Raw genomic sequence first — 16,516 nt, forward strand, 5'->3', positions numbered from 1 at the left:
GTTTTCCAGTTTTATTATAGTAGTTTCAAAATAGTTAAAATTTTTAATAGCCCAGCCTGAGTCTTTTTCTTGAAATTCGCTGCTTAATGTAAGTAAGCAATCTATGGCCGAATTTAGCTCATCAATAATATCTTCATTTATGTATACAGATTTGTAGGCAGTTTTAAAGTGCTTCATTGTTTCCACTGTAACTCCTTCATCTGTTTGCTTTATATATGAACCATATACACTTAGGTTAAATTTAATGGTTCTGTAGTCTATCATACAATGCTTTATAACTTCAACTATATCTTTTTGACACTGCTGATAAAACTCTTTTAAATCAATCATATTATTAAATGGACTACCAATTCGATATGATTGTACTGGAAATGTCGTCTCTGATGTAAGCAATATGATATTCGCATTGTTCTTAACTTCTCTGGCCGACGCATTTTTATGTATATCGGTCAAAATATGTTGACGTTCTCTGGTTGCCGAGTACTTTTCACCGCAAGTAGGACATAAGAGCTCCCTTCTTAAGTCAATATGTTTTCTTTTTGGGGGGTTAGATATTTCCTTATCCTCTTCCATCCTCATTCGTTTTATAGACTTAGCTGATGTCATAGGGCGGTCTTCTTCATCCAGTTTTCCTCTACCCATTAAAATGCTAAATGCATTTCGGGGTCCTTCACAGCGTTGGTAGTGATCATCAAATTCACAATTTTTTACTAGATTAGAGCATAAGTCACATCTAATGTTAGAGTTTAACATTAAAGCCTCGCAGGCTTTACTGGGTTCTGAGCACTTCGCGTAATGAGAGACAAACTCACTAATTTCGATGCATTGGTTGCACAAATCACAAGCCACTGATGATTCCATTTTGAATTTTTTATAAATATATTTTATTTATATATTTTAATTCGTTTTAAAAATTATTCACAGTAAATGGTTTGAGTCCACACAAACAATTAAAACGGTTAGACGTGATATCCCGAGAAAGTTCGACCGAAATTATATTATAAGAATGCAGTGCTGAGGTATTATAAGAACTGATCCTGAGCAATTTAAGGGGATCCATTTTTATACACGAGTATTAGAGAGTTTGACATCTACAGGGGGTGTCTACTCTTAGAATCCACCTGATTGGTTCTCGATTTAAGGAGCCTTCACAGACTGCAGACTGCACAGACTGCAATGGGGAAGTCAGAAAAGGAGGGCGAGCTATGGGTTTGGATGCAGGTAAATAGCCGCTTGACTTTCTCGATAATAGGTTCAAAGAGTCATAAATATTTGATTTTATGGGGTCTCCTAGCATAATGAAAATGGAGACAGATCACAGATAATTTGAAATACATATCTCTGTAGGGAATTATTTCGGATAACCGCAGTCAGGGATCATGAAATTATTGGTGACTACTAGTCATTGTTACTTTATAAGTAACATTTTGCAAGGCATACATTTAAAACGTGGGTAGCCTTAAGCTGAAAGTCGCTATGACTTCAGATTGTTTAGATTTTCTTCTCAACGGCTCCATAGCTTTTAGCTGAAAGTAGCTGGAATATACGGGAACGACGGTTTTTTAACGGTTTTATGATTATATGATTTTTTATATATACGTATACACGACCCTATAACCAGTTTGTTTGATATTTCTAAATATTTCTCAACTAATAATCCAACCACCAGTTACCTTCCTAGAAAATTGAGGACACAGTAAGGTGCATAGCCTTGAACAGAAATCTCACCCCCACCCTTGCGATCATCCTTATGACTGCTTGTGCGCGCAGGTACACCCCTTCCAAGATTGCTTGTGCGCACCCCCTTCCAAGATTGCTTGTGCGCGAAGAAGTGCAATTGTAATTTTGAGAGTTTTTATGAAAAGTCGTATTTTTAATTTCAGAATCGTGAAAAGCATACCATTGGAAAGGGCTTGAAAAATCCTTTCCAATGATACCCAATTTTTTTTTTTTTTTTTTTAGAGAGGGATCCCCATAGCATATACCGAGTCGGCGGTTTTGGCCTGTTTTCGGGTAGTAGTGGGAATATACGGGAGCGGGCGTCTTCACAGCAGTCTCCCCGTTTGGCGCTGAGGAACACAAATGTAAAGTTATCTCTCAAACCTATTTAAAATTATAAGCAACTCTTCTATACATAAATATCTACTCGACGAAGTAAAATCAATACGTAAAATTACACTCAACCCCAAAAGGGATCTCTCTAGCTCATTTTTCCTATTACACCGTTTATACACAAACCTTCTAACAGGATTTTTCTGAAACCTAATAAGTGTTCTAACAAGAATGTTCCAATAAGAATTGCATTTATCCAACTAAATGCGTCTTGACTAATCACAGGTTCGTGTCTCCGCTAAGTACCGCCGCTCCCGAACCGCCGCTCCCGTATATTCCCACTACTACCCGAAAACAGGCCAAAACCGCCGACTCGGTATATGCTATGGGGATCCCTCTCTAAAAAAAAAAAAAAAAAAATTGGGTATCATTGGAAAGGATTTTTCAAGCCCTTTCCAATGGTATGCTTTTCACGATTCTGAAATTAAAAATACGACTTTTCATAAAAACTCTCAAAATTACAATTGCACTTCTTCGCGCACAAGCAATCTTGGAAGGGGGTGCGCACAAGCAATCTTGGAAGGGGTGTACCTGCGCGCACAAGCAGTCATAAGGATGATCGCAAGGGTGGGGGTGAGATTTCTGTTCAAGGCTATGCACCTTACTGTGTCCTCAATTTTCTAGGAAGGTAACTGGTGGTTGGATTATTAGTTGAGAAATATTTAGAAATATCAAACAAACTGGTTATAGGGTCGTGTATACGTATATATAAAAAATCATATAATCATAAAACCGTTAAAAAACCGTCGTTCCCGTATATTCCAGCTACTATATAGGAACACTTTTAGTACCTTGAGCAATCAATTAAGATAAAGTCGTCATTAAATAAACATAAACATTACAGGGTACGTGAATTTGTATTAGAAAACAAATTTCCACCCCTTTTCCGGATGTCTGACAACAGTAGACATGGCGACGGAAAAACAATCCGGGACAGCCAGCAGCTGTCAGTCGGTGTAAAGCCGATCGAAACCTATCCACATACAGCCGGATTCTCTGTAGCCCGATATCCGGAATGTCCCGCCAGCTGTTCCCCAAGGGCAAGAATAGAGGCACAATCAAGGTCAAGATCAACGCCAAGGAGCGGGAAAAGGAGGAGGACGAGGATGGCCCACGGAAGGGTAGAGAACGGAGAAGGAGTAGGAGTAGGAGTAGGAGTAGGCGGCAATCGGCGGGACATGGCATTGCATCCGTGGATATGGGTAACAAGCGCGTAACTGGCGACGAGCGGCCGAGTAGCATGTCCGTGGATCGACTTGGTAGCGACTTCACCGCCATCATGGATCGTGCCAGCGATGCCAACGATGGCAGCAGTACGGGTCCGGCGGATGGCAGTGGAAGGAAGGCGGCATCTGGCATCAGCGGGAAGCAGAAGAGGAGCTCCAAGTTCCGGCTTAACTTCTCCACTTCGAAATCGGGCGGCTCGGGCACCGGCGCCAAATCGCGCACTGCCAGCACCACAAAGATCACCACTGGGGCATCGCTCATTCCGGATCTGAATCTGATCATAAACCGAATGCGCAACATGCCGGATGATTCGTTTGTCTACATGGACTACATGCTGCCACACGACAGCGAGTACTTCACGCCGTACAGCCTGCGGGAGGTGGAGTACAAGGATCTGAACACCTACGAACCCTTCTACACCGTCACCCGCCACGGCGTCACCTTCTGGCACTGCTCCGAGAACTTCTTCACCCCGCTGGACCAGTGGCAGCAGGAGTTCAAGCAGTTCCTCAGCATCATCCAGATACGCTCCTTCTCCATCTTCCGGCTGTGGAAGGGATTCAAGGTGGGCTTGGGCAGTAAAGGTTTAATCGCTACTGATGCTTTTTTTTTTTTAAGGTATGGGAAAAGACGATCAAGTGGCGGAAACTGAACGAGGCACGGGATTATCTGCAGAACAACCTCTTCATCGTGATTCCCCAGCTGGCGAAAGCGATTCTGCGCATGCGCAGCGATATTGTGCAACTGCAGCGCTTGAACTTCGTCAATGTGACCAATATCGAGAGCTGGCATCCATTCTACTTTCTGGAGATGCACATGCGCATCTATGAGCAGCTGCACAAGACCTTCACCGACTTTCGGGAGTTTATTGCCAAGACGATATGTAAGTTGCACTTACCAGAAACTAAATTTAACATTAATTAATGTGTTTTAATAGTTCGAGCCTGCACGGATGCCATCCAGGCAAGGGGCTTCTATCCGGATGACGAGGTCAACTACTATCCATCGCTGAAAAAGATGCGTGAAGCGCACAGCTTCATGGACCGAGCACGGAAGAGGGCCTTCTGCAAGACCCTGACCAAGTGGGCAAACACACTTGACCTTTCTAGAAATGATCCTAATCCAATGGCTTCTCCAAACTAGTTTCCTCACCTACTGCGACATGATGGTCTACCAAATGCTGTACCGCATCACGATCAAAAGCTTTGATGACTTGGCCACTTCTTTCGAGGTGCACGACGAAGTTGGTCCTTCGGAGACGGATATCACTAGACATGATCGGGTGGACAAGCGGATCGAGAAGCAGCGACCAGCGGAGAAGCCGCAAAGTCCATTCTTTTTGGCCATGTTGCGTCTACTGCCCGATCGCATTGATGTCGAGCCCTCGGAGGATATCATCAGGATAATATTCCAGCGCATCACTGGACTCATTCTTGAGACGGTCCTCGAAATCCACCCGTTCACCACAGATCCCTTCTTCACGCAGTACACTCAGTAAGTTGCCTCAATTGGATTACCAACTGAATCACTGGATCACTAACTGAACCATGTAATCTTAGACCCTCGATTATGGGACGCCAGGAGGAGGTGCTATACGAAGGTGCTCCCGACCTGCACTATCTACTGCGCGCCGATCAAAGCTTCCAATTCAACCGGTAGATAAACATTACCAAAATTTTGAACTTCAATAATAATAATACCTTTTTCGTAATAGTAAAAACATGTTCATACTGATACGTAAAGCTTATGAAAGGGCGCGACTTTATACGCAGCGGTTTCAGCAAATCCGCGAAAACTTTGAGATTGACAATAGCACCGATCCCACGGTTCTCAATACGGAAAGAGGTAAATATAAAGAAACCATTTTTCGAGATTCTTCATCCTTATCCTGTAATTGCTAGATCTTCAGATACTGCGAGCATACTGCGATAGGTACTGCAATAATGTGAGGGCTTTGGATGGTATCTTGGAGTTTGTATTCCTGGGATTGCTAAAGCTCAACCAGACGAACTTCAAGGATACGGTGACGCCGGTTTGTTCCCGACTCCAGAACGTCTTGGCCACATACCTGCCCAAATTGGCCGAGGAGGAGACAACGCGGCTGTACGAAGAGGCACAGGATTTCCATGGCCGGATCTGCTACGAACCGCGCGAGACTCTGGAGATTGTGGCCCACATTCGATTCCTGGACAAGTGCTCCACCGAACTTGACGGGATATTCGATGGCATCGACTATGTGCACGATCTGCTGCTCATTATCAAGGACTTTGGCATACCGATCGATGACGATTCCAAGGAGGATTACATGGACACCGAGGACTATTTGAATAGGACCAGGGAAACGCTGGAGGAGATCAGAGAGAAGCGGCAGGACTTCATCAATCGACTCGAGGATGCCATGCAGGATGACATAGCGGCGCTCAAGGAGGAGATTCATGAGGTGGCCATCGAAGCAGTGCAGCCCTGGCTTCTGGATGTAAGTTATTCGAAACGAACTTGTACCTTACTCTTATTTAACTTGATTTTCCATAGGCCAACTCCAATAGATTGTCGGTTACAAACAAGTTGGATACCTTGCTGGAGCACCTGAACAAATGTCGCGAGACAGCCGACGAGTTCCTTGGCTACCAGAAGGAGTTCCAGATTGACTTGACCATGTACGATGAGATGGCCAGCGGCTTCTATGACATACGGATGCGCCAGAATCTCTATCGCACGTGGGTCGACTGGGAGGAATCCCTGGCCGAGTGGATAGCGGCCGATTTCAACACCCTAAATGTGGCGGACATGGTTGAGCTGAATGCCAAGACGATCAAGAACTGCCTGCAGTTCCAGAAGTATCTGCCGGAGAACAACATAGTCCCCGTGCTCCAGAAATCCGCGGAGGCGTTCAAGGAGAAACTTCCAGTGATCGGTTACCTGCGTAATCCAAATTTAAGAGCCGTAAGTTGAAGATTCAGCTAGTTGGTAATGTATATAACATCCCTTAATCTATACACTTAGCGACATTGGGCGGAGATCGAGGATCTGCTGAATCGCAAGTTCTTCCAAGAGAAGGACATCCTAATCCAGACATACGAGGATGTGCACGCATTCGACGATGTTGCCATCGGCGAGGCTCTCATGCAAATATCCTCGCAGGCCACCGGCGAGGTGCAGCTGGAGAATATGCTAAAGGGCATCGAAACCACCTGGAAGGAGACGGAACTGTCCATTGTCTCGCATCATGATGCCAAGGACGTTTTTATACTGGCCGGCACGGAGGAGTTACAAGCCGTTCTCGATGATTCCAATGTGAATATTAACACGATAGCCGCATCCAAGTTTGTGGGTCCCATCAAGAGCAAGGTGGACGAGTGGATTAATGCCATGGACCAGTTTGCCAAGACCTTCGGTGGGTCATATATACTTTGAACTATAATTTAATTCTTTAATTAACTAATTCCGAAACAGAAAGCTGGATGGACTGCCAGGGAGCTTGGATCTACCTGGAGGCCATCTTCGCCTCGGCGGATATCCAGCGACAGCTGCCACACGAGGCCAAGATGTTCTTCACGGTGGACAAGAGCTTCAAGGAGACGGTTCGCCAGGCAAAGAAGGTATCGCTGGCCCTGCCCACCATGTCCAGCGTGGATGTGCACAAGGTGCTGGTGGAGAACAACCGTTTGCTGGATCTCATATCACGCGGATTGGAGGCATATTTGGAGGTGAAACGCGTGGTCTTTCCCAGGTAAAAAAAAAAAGTAACCAAGAAAAAGAATCATACATATAAATATTAATCCCCCGTAGATTCTACTTTCTTTCCAACGACGAGCTGCTGGAGATCCTGGCACAAACTCGCATTCCACAGGCAGTGCAGCCGCATCTGCGCAAGTGCTTCGATGCCATCTACCGATTGGAATTTGGATCGAAGGAGGGCGGCGATGGCAAGATGGTGGCCACCAATGACATCGTTGCCTTCCTCTCACCCGAGGGCGAGAAGCTGCAGTTCGGCAAGGGGCTGAAGGCCCGTGGAGCAGTGGAGGAGTGGCTCAGCAAGGTGGAGGAGGCCATGTTTGTATCCTGCAAGCGTTACATGCGATTCGGTTACCAGTGCTATCCGGCCAAGGAGCGCGAGGACTGGTTCCAGGATCATCCCAATCAGGTGGTGCTCACCGTCTCCCAAGTGCAGTGGGCCGCCGACATTCATCGCGTCTACGAGGGCAAGGAGCGCAATCCCCTGAACATTCTCGAGAAGATGTCCAAGTTTGAGATCAAGTGCCTAAAGGATCTGGGCGCCCTCGCTGCGCTGACCAGAAAGAACATTAGCTCGCTGCTGCGCAAGATCCTGTGCGCCCTGATCACCATCGATGTGCATGCCAAGGATTCGGTGCGCATGCTCATTGAAAAGGAGGTGTGCAAAGCGTAAGTGCCAAGACTGGGAGAAGTTTGAGCCAAGATCTATAGATTCATCCCATCAGATCCGACTTCAACTGGCTAAAGATGCTGCGCTTCTACTGGGCCGATGAGACGGAAACGGTCTATTCCCGCATGGCCGCCGCCAATATTCCGTACTATTATGAGTACTTGGGTGCCGGCGGTGTCCTGGTGCTCACCCCGCTGACAGATCGCTGCTACCTCTGTCTGATGGGCGCCTTCCAGATGGATCTGGGCGGTGCTCCGGCCGGACCAGCCGGCACAGGCAAGACCGAGACCACAAAGGATCTGGCCAAGGCGTTGGCCAAACAGTGCGTCGTCTTTAATTGCTCCGATGGCCTGGACTACAAGATGATGGGACGCTTCTTCTCGGGATTGGCCCAATGCGGCGCCTGGTGCTGCTTCGATGAGTTCAATCGAATTGACATCGAAGTGCTGTCCGTGATTGCCCAGCAGTTGATCACCATCCGGACGGCCAAGGCCATGAGGGTGAAGCGGTAACACTTTACGCACTTAAAGAAGTTTATCTCCATTGATTAAGTACTTATCATCCATAGATTCGTCTTCGAGGGTCGAGAGATTAAGATCAATCGTTCTTGCTGCGTCTTTATAACCATGAATCCCGGCTACGCCGGTCGTACTGAGCTGCCCGATAATCTGAAGGCCCTGTTCCGGCCCATCTCGATGATGGTGCCCGACTACGCGCTCATTTCGGAGGTGATACTGTACTCGGAGGGCTTCGAGGATCCCAAGATCCTGGCCCGCAAGATGGTGCAGATGTACCAGCTGTGCAGCCAGCAGCTCAGCCAGCAGAATCACTATGACTTCGGCATGCGAGCCGTGAAGTCTGTCCTGGTGATGGCCGGAGCTCTCAAGAGAGCCTCGCCGAATCAACGGGAGGACATCACCCTAATTGCAGCACTAAGGGACTCCAATATACCCAAGTTCCTGGCTGATGATGCTGTGCTGTTTCGTGGCATCCTCAGCGATCTGTTTCCGGGCGTGGAACTGCCGGACTCACAGCATCCGCATCTGGAGGCCAGTTTGCGATTGGGCCTGCGACAGAAGAATCTCCAGGCGGTGCCGACGACCATACGAAAGTGTTTGCAGTTGTACGAGACGATGTGCGTCCGCTGGGGCGTCATGCTGGTGGGTCCCACCGGTGGCGGCAAATCCGTAGTGCTGCATGCCCTGGAGTTCGCCCTCTCACATCTCTTCGAGAACGAGGTGCAGGATCCTAACTTTCGGCCTGTGGTCATCCAGACCATGAATCCCAAGGCGGTGACCATGAACGAGTTGTACGGCTATGTGGATCTTAAGACGCTGGAGTGGCAGGATGGCTTACTGGGCTTAGCGGTGCGAACTGCCACCACAGTCGAAGGTAATGATCAGCTATAGAGATAAAAGATAATCAGAGGTTAAAAGATAATCGTAAACTTTCGATTCAGAGGAGATTCACCAATGGATCATGTGCGATGGCCCCGTGGATGCAGTATGGATCGAGAACTTGAACACGGTGCTGGATGATAACAAGATGCTGTGTCTGGCCAACTCGGAGCGCATCAAGCTGACCGCCTGGATTCATATGCTCTTCGAGGTGCAGGATCTACTGCAGGCTTCGCCTGCAACCGTTTCCCGCTGCGGCATGGTCTATGTGGATCCCGGCGATCTCGGCTGGATACCACTGATCGACACCTGGCGGGAGGTGGACATGAAATACAAGCTGCCCGCTCCACTGGCTGAGTTCTGCTACCAGCTCTTTGTGGGCTATTTCGACAAGGCGCTGAAGATCGAACGGAAGCGGGCGGTGTACACCATCCACCAGGTGCTCGGTTCCAAGGTGCGACTGTGCTGTGAGCTGACCTCTGCCCAGCTGGAGGCGGTCAAGTGGTCGGCACTGGGCGAGGAGCAGGCCAAGGAACTGTTGACCAAGATCTTTGCCTGGGCGGTGCTCTGGGCCATTGCCTCTAATCTCAAAGATGCCGAGAAGGTGTCCTTCGAGGAGCAGTGGAGTAAGGCCATTGCCCTACATCCGAATATGAGGTAAGAATGGTGGCCTTACTTATTACCTAGTTATACGTTCCTATACCTATTTCAATAGCCTTCCCAACTACACCTTGTGGAACTATCGCATCGACCTAGAGAAAATGGACTGGGGCAGCTGGATAGATATTATGGCCAAGTTTGTCTTCGATCCGGAAACCTCTTACTACGACATGCAGGTGCCAACGGTGGACACCACCAAATATGGGTGAGTGCTGTCTAGTCACCAAATACGTGATTCCACAAGAGTAATCCCAATCTCCAACAGCTATGTGTCCGATCTTCTGTTCAAACGAGGCATGCCCGTAATGGTGACTGGAGATACGGGCGTGGGCAAAACCGTCCTGGCCATCAGTTGCATGAAACGCCTGTCGCAGGGCAATGTCATACCCGTGATCCTCAACTTCTCCGCCCAGACGAGTAGCGTGCGCACCCAGGAGATGATCGAGGGGCCGCTGGAGAAGCGCAAGAAGACCCAGCTGGGTGCTCCGGTGGGCAAAACCGTAATCGTTTTCATTGACGACGTGAATATGCCCAAGCTGGATACCTATGGAGCCTCACCTGCCATTGAGTTGTTGCGCCAATTCCTTGACTTTAAGGGCTTCTACGATCGGGAGAAGCTCTACTGGAAGGAGATTCTGGACGTGGTCCTGGGCTGTGCCTGCGCTCCGCCTGGCGGAGGTCGTAATCCGCTCACTCCGCGCTTTGTCCGCCACTTTGCCCTGTTCTCCTTGCCGAAACCGAATGAGGAGACCCTAACCCAGATCTTCAATGGCATCCTGCGGGGCTTCCTGCAAACCTTCTCATCCGCAGTACGAGCTCTGTCGGAGCCCATGGTGAATGCCTGTGTGGATGTCTATATGCGAGTGGCCACCGTAATGTTACCCACACCGGATAAGTCGCACTATATCTTCAATCTGCGCGATCTATCCAAGTGTATACAGGGTATCCTGCAGGCGAGCAATCTGCACTACAACCAGGAGAACCAGATACTACGTCTGTTCTACCACGAGACCACTCGTGTGTTTCACGACAGGTTGATTAACTTGGAGGACAAGGCCATTTTCAAGACCCTGATGAAGGAAGTATGCATGGACCACTTTGGTCGCCCGGTGATCAATGACAATGAGCCACCGATTCTCTTCGGGGACTTTATGGTCTTTGGCAAGCCGAAGAACGAGCGTATCTACGATGAGATCAAGGATCAAACCAAGCTGGAGAGCGTGCTCAACGATTACATTTCGGACTACAACTCGGTGGCGGTGGGCAAGCAGATGAAACTGATCCTCTTTCAGGACGCCATGGAGCACACGGTCCGACTGGCGCGACTTTTGCGCAGCGATCGCGGCAATGGACTGCTGGTGGGCGTGGCCGGAATGGGAAAGCAATCCCTCACCCGGCTGGCATCCCATGTCAACGAGTACAACTGCTGGCAGATCGAGATGCGACGCAACTACGACCTCAATGCTTTCCATGAAGATCTGAGGGTTCTCTACCGCATTGCTGGAGTAAGTGCCTTAGTTTCATTACCCAAGTTCCATTGGCAACATCTTCCGTTTTTATCCCCAACAGATTGAAAACCAACCGGTTACCTTCCTTTTGATAGACAGTCAGATCGTGGAGGAGGAGTTCCTGGAGGATATCAACAACATACTTAATTCCGGCGAGGTGCCCAATCTATTCGAGGGCGATGAGTTCGAGAAGATCATCCTGGACGCTCGTGATGGCTGCAATGAGAACAGAAAAGATGATGTGGGTATACCAAAACGGCATTTATATTCAAATGCTCTGAATAAAGCAATATCTTTTGTATGGCTTAGCCCTGCACACGCGATGACATCTACAAGTTCTTCATCAACCGGGTGAGGAACAATCTGCACGTGGTCATGTCGATGAGTCCGGTGGGCGATGCCTTTCGGCGCAGATGCCGCATGTTCCCCTCGCTGGTCAACTGCACCACGATCGACTGGTTCACCAGCTGGCCCACGGAGGCCCTATACTCGGTGGCCCTCGGATTGCTCACAAAGATCGCACCCAAAATGGAGGATCGCGTCTCGCTGGCCAGCACAACCGTCTTCATGCATAAGGTGAGTGGGATTTCCTCTAAGGAATACTCTGTTCCAATGAAATCCCTTTCAGACTGTCGAGGATGCCTCAGTGAAGTTCTACAAGGAGATGAAGAGGCACTACTATACCACACCCAGTAGCTATCTGGAGTTGTTAAAGTTGTACCAGAATCTGCTCAAGATCAAAAACATGGAGATCATAGCCAAGCGAAAGCGAATCGCCAATGGTCTAAACAAGCTACTGGAGACCAACGAAGTGGTAAGTAACTAAGCTCCTTTATCCTTACAGGGTTTATCCCTAATTTTGTTTCCATTATTAGATTGCTGTGATGGGCAAAGAGCTGGAGGTGATGGTGCCGCAGCTGGATGAGAAATCCGCCATGATGAAGTCGCTGGTGGACAATCTGACCAAGGAGACCAAGCAGGCGGATGCCGTAAAGCAGAGCGTGCTGGAGGACGAGATGAATGCCAAGGAGAAGGCGGCGGTGGCCCAGGCGATATCCGAGGATGCTGGCAAGGATCTGGAGATTGCCATGCCCGCACTGCGCGAGGCGGAGGAAGCACTAAAGGGTCTGACCAAGGCGGACATCAATGAACTGAAGTCCTTCACCACGCCGCCTGCTTTGGTGCAGTTCTGCATGGAGGCCGTTTGCATTCTGCTGGGCGTCAAGTGAGTGGGTAATCTCTCTCCAAATTCCTTAATACCCTAATTTTGTGCCTTGCAGACCCACCTGGGCATCCGCTAAGGCCATCATGGCGGACATAAACTTCATCAAGCGGCTGTTTGAGTATGACAAGGAGCACATGAAGGAGGATACCCTGAAGAAGGTCAAGAAGTACATCGATCACAAGGACTTTGTCCCGGCTGTAAGCTTACTTGCATAGCTAGCAGAATACCTTGACTTACCAACTCGCTATTCACAGAAATTCGAAAAGGTCTCCAAGGTGGCCAAGTCGATGAGCATGTGGGTAATATCGATGGATAAGTTCTCCAAGGTGTACAAGGTGGTGGAGCCGAAGATCAAGCGAAAGGAGGCCGCCGAAGCGGAGCTCAAGGAGGTGATGACAGTGCTGAGGCAGAAGCAAAAGGAATTGGCTGCCGTGGAAGCCAAGATCCAAGGACTTCGCGACAGTCTCGAGGAGAAGCAGCGCGAGTTCCAAGTAATCCAGGACAACGTGGACTTGACCTACGGTCGGATCAATCGCGCCGGTCGCTTGACCTCCGCCCTTTCCGACGAGCAGGTGCGCTGGCGCGAGACGGTCAAGTCGCTCACCGGAGATCTGGCCTGTGTGCCCGGCGATGTCCTGGTGGCCGCCGCCTGTGTCGCCTATTTGGGGGCCTTCTCGCACGAATATCGCCGCGACATGAGTGCCCTGTGGGTGACCAAGTGCCGTGAGCACAAAATTCCCTCCAGTCCCGAGTTCAACTTGCTCAAGGTGCTTGGCGATCCCTACGAGATGCGACAGTGGAATGTGGACGGCTTGCCCAAGGATAACATATCCATTGAGAATGGCATATATGCCACCAGGGCTCTGCGCTGGGCCCTCATGATCGATCCTCAAGAGCAGGCCAATCGCTGGATCCGCAACATGGAGCGGGCCAACAATCTGCAGGTGATCAAGATGACCGACGCGTCCATGATGCGGGTGCTGGAGAACTCTGTGCGCCAGGGGTATCCGGTGCTGCTCGAGGAGATCAACGAGACCATCGATCCCAGTTTGCGGCCCATCCTTCAGCGGGAAACCTATCGATTCGAGGGTCGCACCTACTTGAAACTGGGCGACATGGTGATTGACTACGATGACAATTTTAAGCTCTACATGACCACAAAGTTGCCCAATCCTCACTACCTGCCCGAGGTGTGCATCAACGTGACTCTGGTCAACTTTCTGGTCACGGAGAGCGGCCTGGAGGATCAACTGCTGGCGTAAGTAATTCCATATCATAAGCATTTGAACTTCTACAACTGCAATCGTAATCCAAGGGACATTGTGGCCATCGAGCTGCCCGCCATGGAGATTCAGCGTAACGATCTGGTGGTCAAGATCAACTCGGACAAGCAGCAATTGCTGGCGCTGGAGGACAAGGTGTTGAAGCTACTGTTCAACTCCGAAGGAAACATTCTCGACGACGAGGAGCTGGTGGAGACACTTAACGATGCCAAGGTGGGTCGGGTCGCTGCTCTCGATTAAAATGTTGTATCCATCATATATGTATCCATTATAGGAAACATCGCTGATCATTGCCGCTCGACTGATTGACACCGAGGAGACGGAAAAGGTCATCACCGCTTCCCGGGAACGCTACCGCATCCTGGCCTCCCGAGGAGCCATCCTCTACTTTGTGGTCGCCGGCCTGGCCGAGATCGATCCCATGTACCAGTACAGCCTGAAGTACTTCACCCAGGTATTTTGCAATGTCCTGCGATTGGATCATCCACCGCAAGCCGTGGATGTGCGCATTTCCACTCTGATGACCGACGAACTGAAGGCCATTTTCGATAATATATCCCGCGGCTTGTTCGAGAACCACAAGATCATCTTTAGCTTTCTGCTGGCGTTGTCGGTGGAACGGCAAGAGGGTCGAGTTAGCGAGGAGGAGTTCCTTTTCCTATCACGCGGGCCCGTTGGCAATATTCGGCCAAAGACTCAACCGGCCAAGATCAAGATGAGCCAAATCGAATGGGATTCATGCATCTTTTTGGAGGATAACTTCGGTAACTTCTTTAGCGGATTCACCGACGAGCTGGACAAGCCCTTCTTCATCCAGATGCAGGAGAACAAGGAGGTCTTTGACTTCGCCCAGACGAATCAGCCACCAACGGACAAGTGGAACAAACGCCTGCGGGTATTCCACAAGCTGATGTTTATCTCCGCCTTCCGGAAGCCGAGATTCCTGCTCAACGTGGTCTGTTACCTACAGTCCACTGTGGGCAAGTACTTTACCGAGGCATCAGGTGGCACCCAGTTGAGCTCAGTGTAAGATGATTATCCAACTCCAAGCTAAAAAATAGTTGTATGATTCTTGTATATCGCATTTAGCTATTTGGACACCTCTGCTGTGACGCCGTTGATCTTTGTGCTGTCCACCGGATCGGATCCTATGTCCGGCTTCCTCAAGTTCACCACCCAGATGCAGTTCACCGACAAGTACTACTCCATATCGCTGGGCCAGGGCCAGGGACCACTGGCGGAGAACCTGATCGAAAAGAGCTTGCGAATGGGTCACTGGGTGTTCCTGCAGAATTGCCATCTGGCCACCTCGTTTATGCAGACGCTGGAGACGATTGTGCGTAACCTGACGCTGGGCATCACCAAGGCGCATGCCGATTTCCGACTCTATCTCTCCTCCATGCCCATCCAAACCTTCCCGATCAGTGTGCTCCAGAATTCGGTGAAGATCACCAATGAACCACCGAAGGGTATCAAGGCGAATGTGTTTGGAGCGCTGACGGATCTGAAGCAGGACTTCTTCGAGCACCACATCCAGAATGGCAATTGGCGGGCCATTGTCTTTGGGCTGTGCATGTTCCATGCGGTTTTACTGGAGCGCAGGAAATTCGGACCGCTGGGTTGGAACATCACCTACGAGTTCAGCGAGAGCGATCGGGAATGCGGTCTAAAGACCCTCGACTTCTTCATCGATCGCGAGGTGCTGGACGAAATACCCTGGGAAGCCATACTCTATATCAACGGTGACATCACGTGGGGTGGCCGGGTGACGGACTACTGGGATCTGCGGTGTCTGCGCACCATACTGACCATCTTCTCATCGAAGCGAATCATCCAGCCGGACTACAAGTACTGCCGTGGTGATAGCTACTATCGGGATCCGCGCAAGAAAACGCTTAGCGAGTACTCAACCTATGTGCTGGGCTTTCCGGTCCTCGAGGATCCTGAGATCTTCGGCATGAACCAGAACGCCAACATCGTGTTCCAGACCAAGGAGACGTCCTTCTTTATTAACACCCTGCTCCTGGGCCAGCCCAGATCCGCCGCCGACGAGGGCCAGGCCATGGAAAACGAGATCGCCCAGCAGACAATTGCACGCATCCAGAAAGCGCTGGCCACCAAGATTAAGAGGGAACCCATCCATGACACGCTCTCTGTGGTAAGTTATATTGTTATTTAACAAAATGGAAAACCAGTCTTAATCTTCACCCTATTCCCAGCTGGACGCCAAGGGTCAAGTGCCGTCGCTGACCATTGTGCTGGTGCAGGAGATCGATCGATTCAACATCGCACTGGGCATCATTCACGACAGCTTGATCAATTTGGCCAAGGCCATAAAGGGTCTGGTGGTGATGTCGGAGGAGCTGGAGAACGTCTTCAAGGCGCTGCTATCCAACCAGGTGCCCGCGTCCTGGGCCAAACGTAGCTTCCTCTCGATCAAGCCGCTGCCCAGCTACATATCCGACTTCCAGCGGCGCATCGACTTCATCCAGCAGTGGGCGGAGAATGGAGCACCGCGCTCCTATTGGATCAGTGGTTTCTTCTTTCCGCAATCCTTCCTCACCGGCGTCCTGCAGACGTACGCCCGTCGCCGTGTCCTGCCCATTGACTCGCTGAAGATCGACTTCGATGTGTTCGAAAGGGAGCTGGTGCAGCAGGACTTCTTTGAGATGCACATCAACAACATGAACGTAAGTAAT

General features: G+C 49.6%; 1 protein-coding gene across 1 annotated transcript in view; it reads left to right on the top strand.

The window, feature by feature from the left end:
* Positions 1-16,516, top strand: part of LOC6525743 (dynein axonemal heavy chain 6) — a 31,839-nt gene that overhangs the window by 14,871 nt on the left and 452 nt on the right. The window contains exons 2-27 of the mRNA XM_039370651.1: positions 3,020-3,904; positions 3,958-4,222; positions 4,277-4,421; positions 4,483-4,833; positions 4,899-4,994; positions 5,054-5,184; positions 5,241-5,815; positions 5,872-6,282; positions 6,343-6,733; positions 6,793-7,069; positions 7,129-7,743; positions 7,800-8,252; positions 8,313-9,136; positions 9,204-9,798; positions 9,857-10,006; positions 10,067-11,306; positions 11,371-11,550; positions 11,619-11,885; positions 11,938-12,123; positions 12,185-12,534; positions 12,590-12,731; positions 12,789-13,792; positions 13,850-14,030; positions 14,092-14,843; positions 14,907-15,975; positions 16,037-16,507. Of these exons, the coding sequence (XP_039226585.1) occupies positions 3,020-3,904; positions 3,958-4,222; positions 4,277-4,421; positions 4,483-4,833; positions 4,899-4,994; positions 5,054-5,184; positions 5,241-5,815; positions 5,872-6,282; positions 6,343-6,733; positions 6,793-7,069; positions 7,129-7,743; positions 7,800-8,252; positions 8,313-9,136; positions 9,204-9,798; positions 9,857-10,006; positions 10,067-11,306; positions 11,371-11,550; positions 11,619-11,885; positions 11,938-12,123; positions 12,185-12,534; positions 12,590-12,731; positions 12,789-13,792; positions 13,850-14,030; positions 14,092-14,843; positions 14,907-15,975; positions 16,037-16,507 (12,006 nt within the window). The remainder of the gene's footprint in view (positions 1-3,019; positions 3,905-3,957; positions 4,223-4,276; positions 4,422-4,482; positions 4,834-4,898; positions 4,995-5,053; positions 5,185-5,240; positions 5,816-5,871; positions 6,283-6,342; positions 6,734-6,792; positions 7,070-7,128; positions 7,744-7,799; positions 8,253-8,312; positions 9,137-9,203; positions 9,799-9,856; positions 10,007-10,066; positions 11,307-11,370; positions 11,551-11,618; positions 11,886-11,937; positions 12,124-12,184; positions 12,535-12,589; positions 12,732-12,788; positions 13,793-13,849; positions 14,031-14,091; positions 14,844-14,906; positions 15,976-16,036; positions 16,508-16,516) is intronic.

Source organism: Drosophila yakuba, chromosome X (genome assembly GCF_016746365.2).
Source record: "Drosophila yakuba strain Tai18E2 chromosome X, Prin_Dyak_Tai18E2_2.1, whole genome shotgun sequence".
NCBI lineage: Eukaryota > Metazoa > Arthropoda > Insecta > Diptera > Drosophilidae > Drosophila > Drosophila yakuba.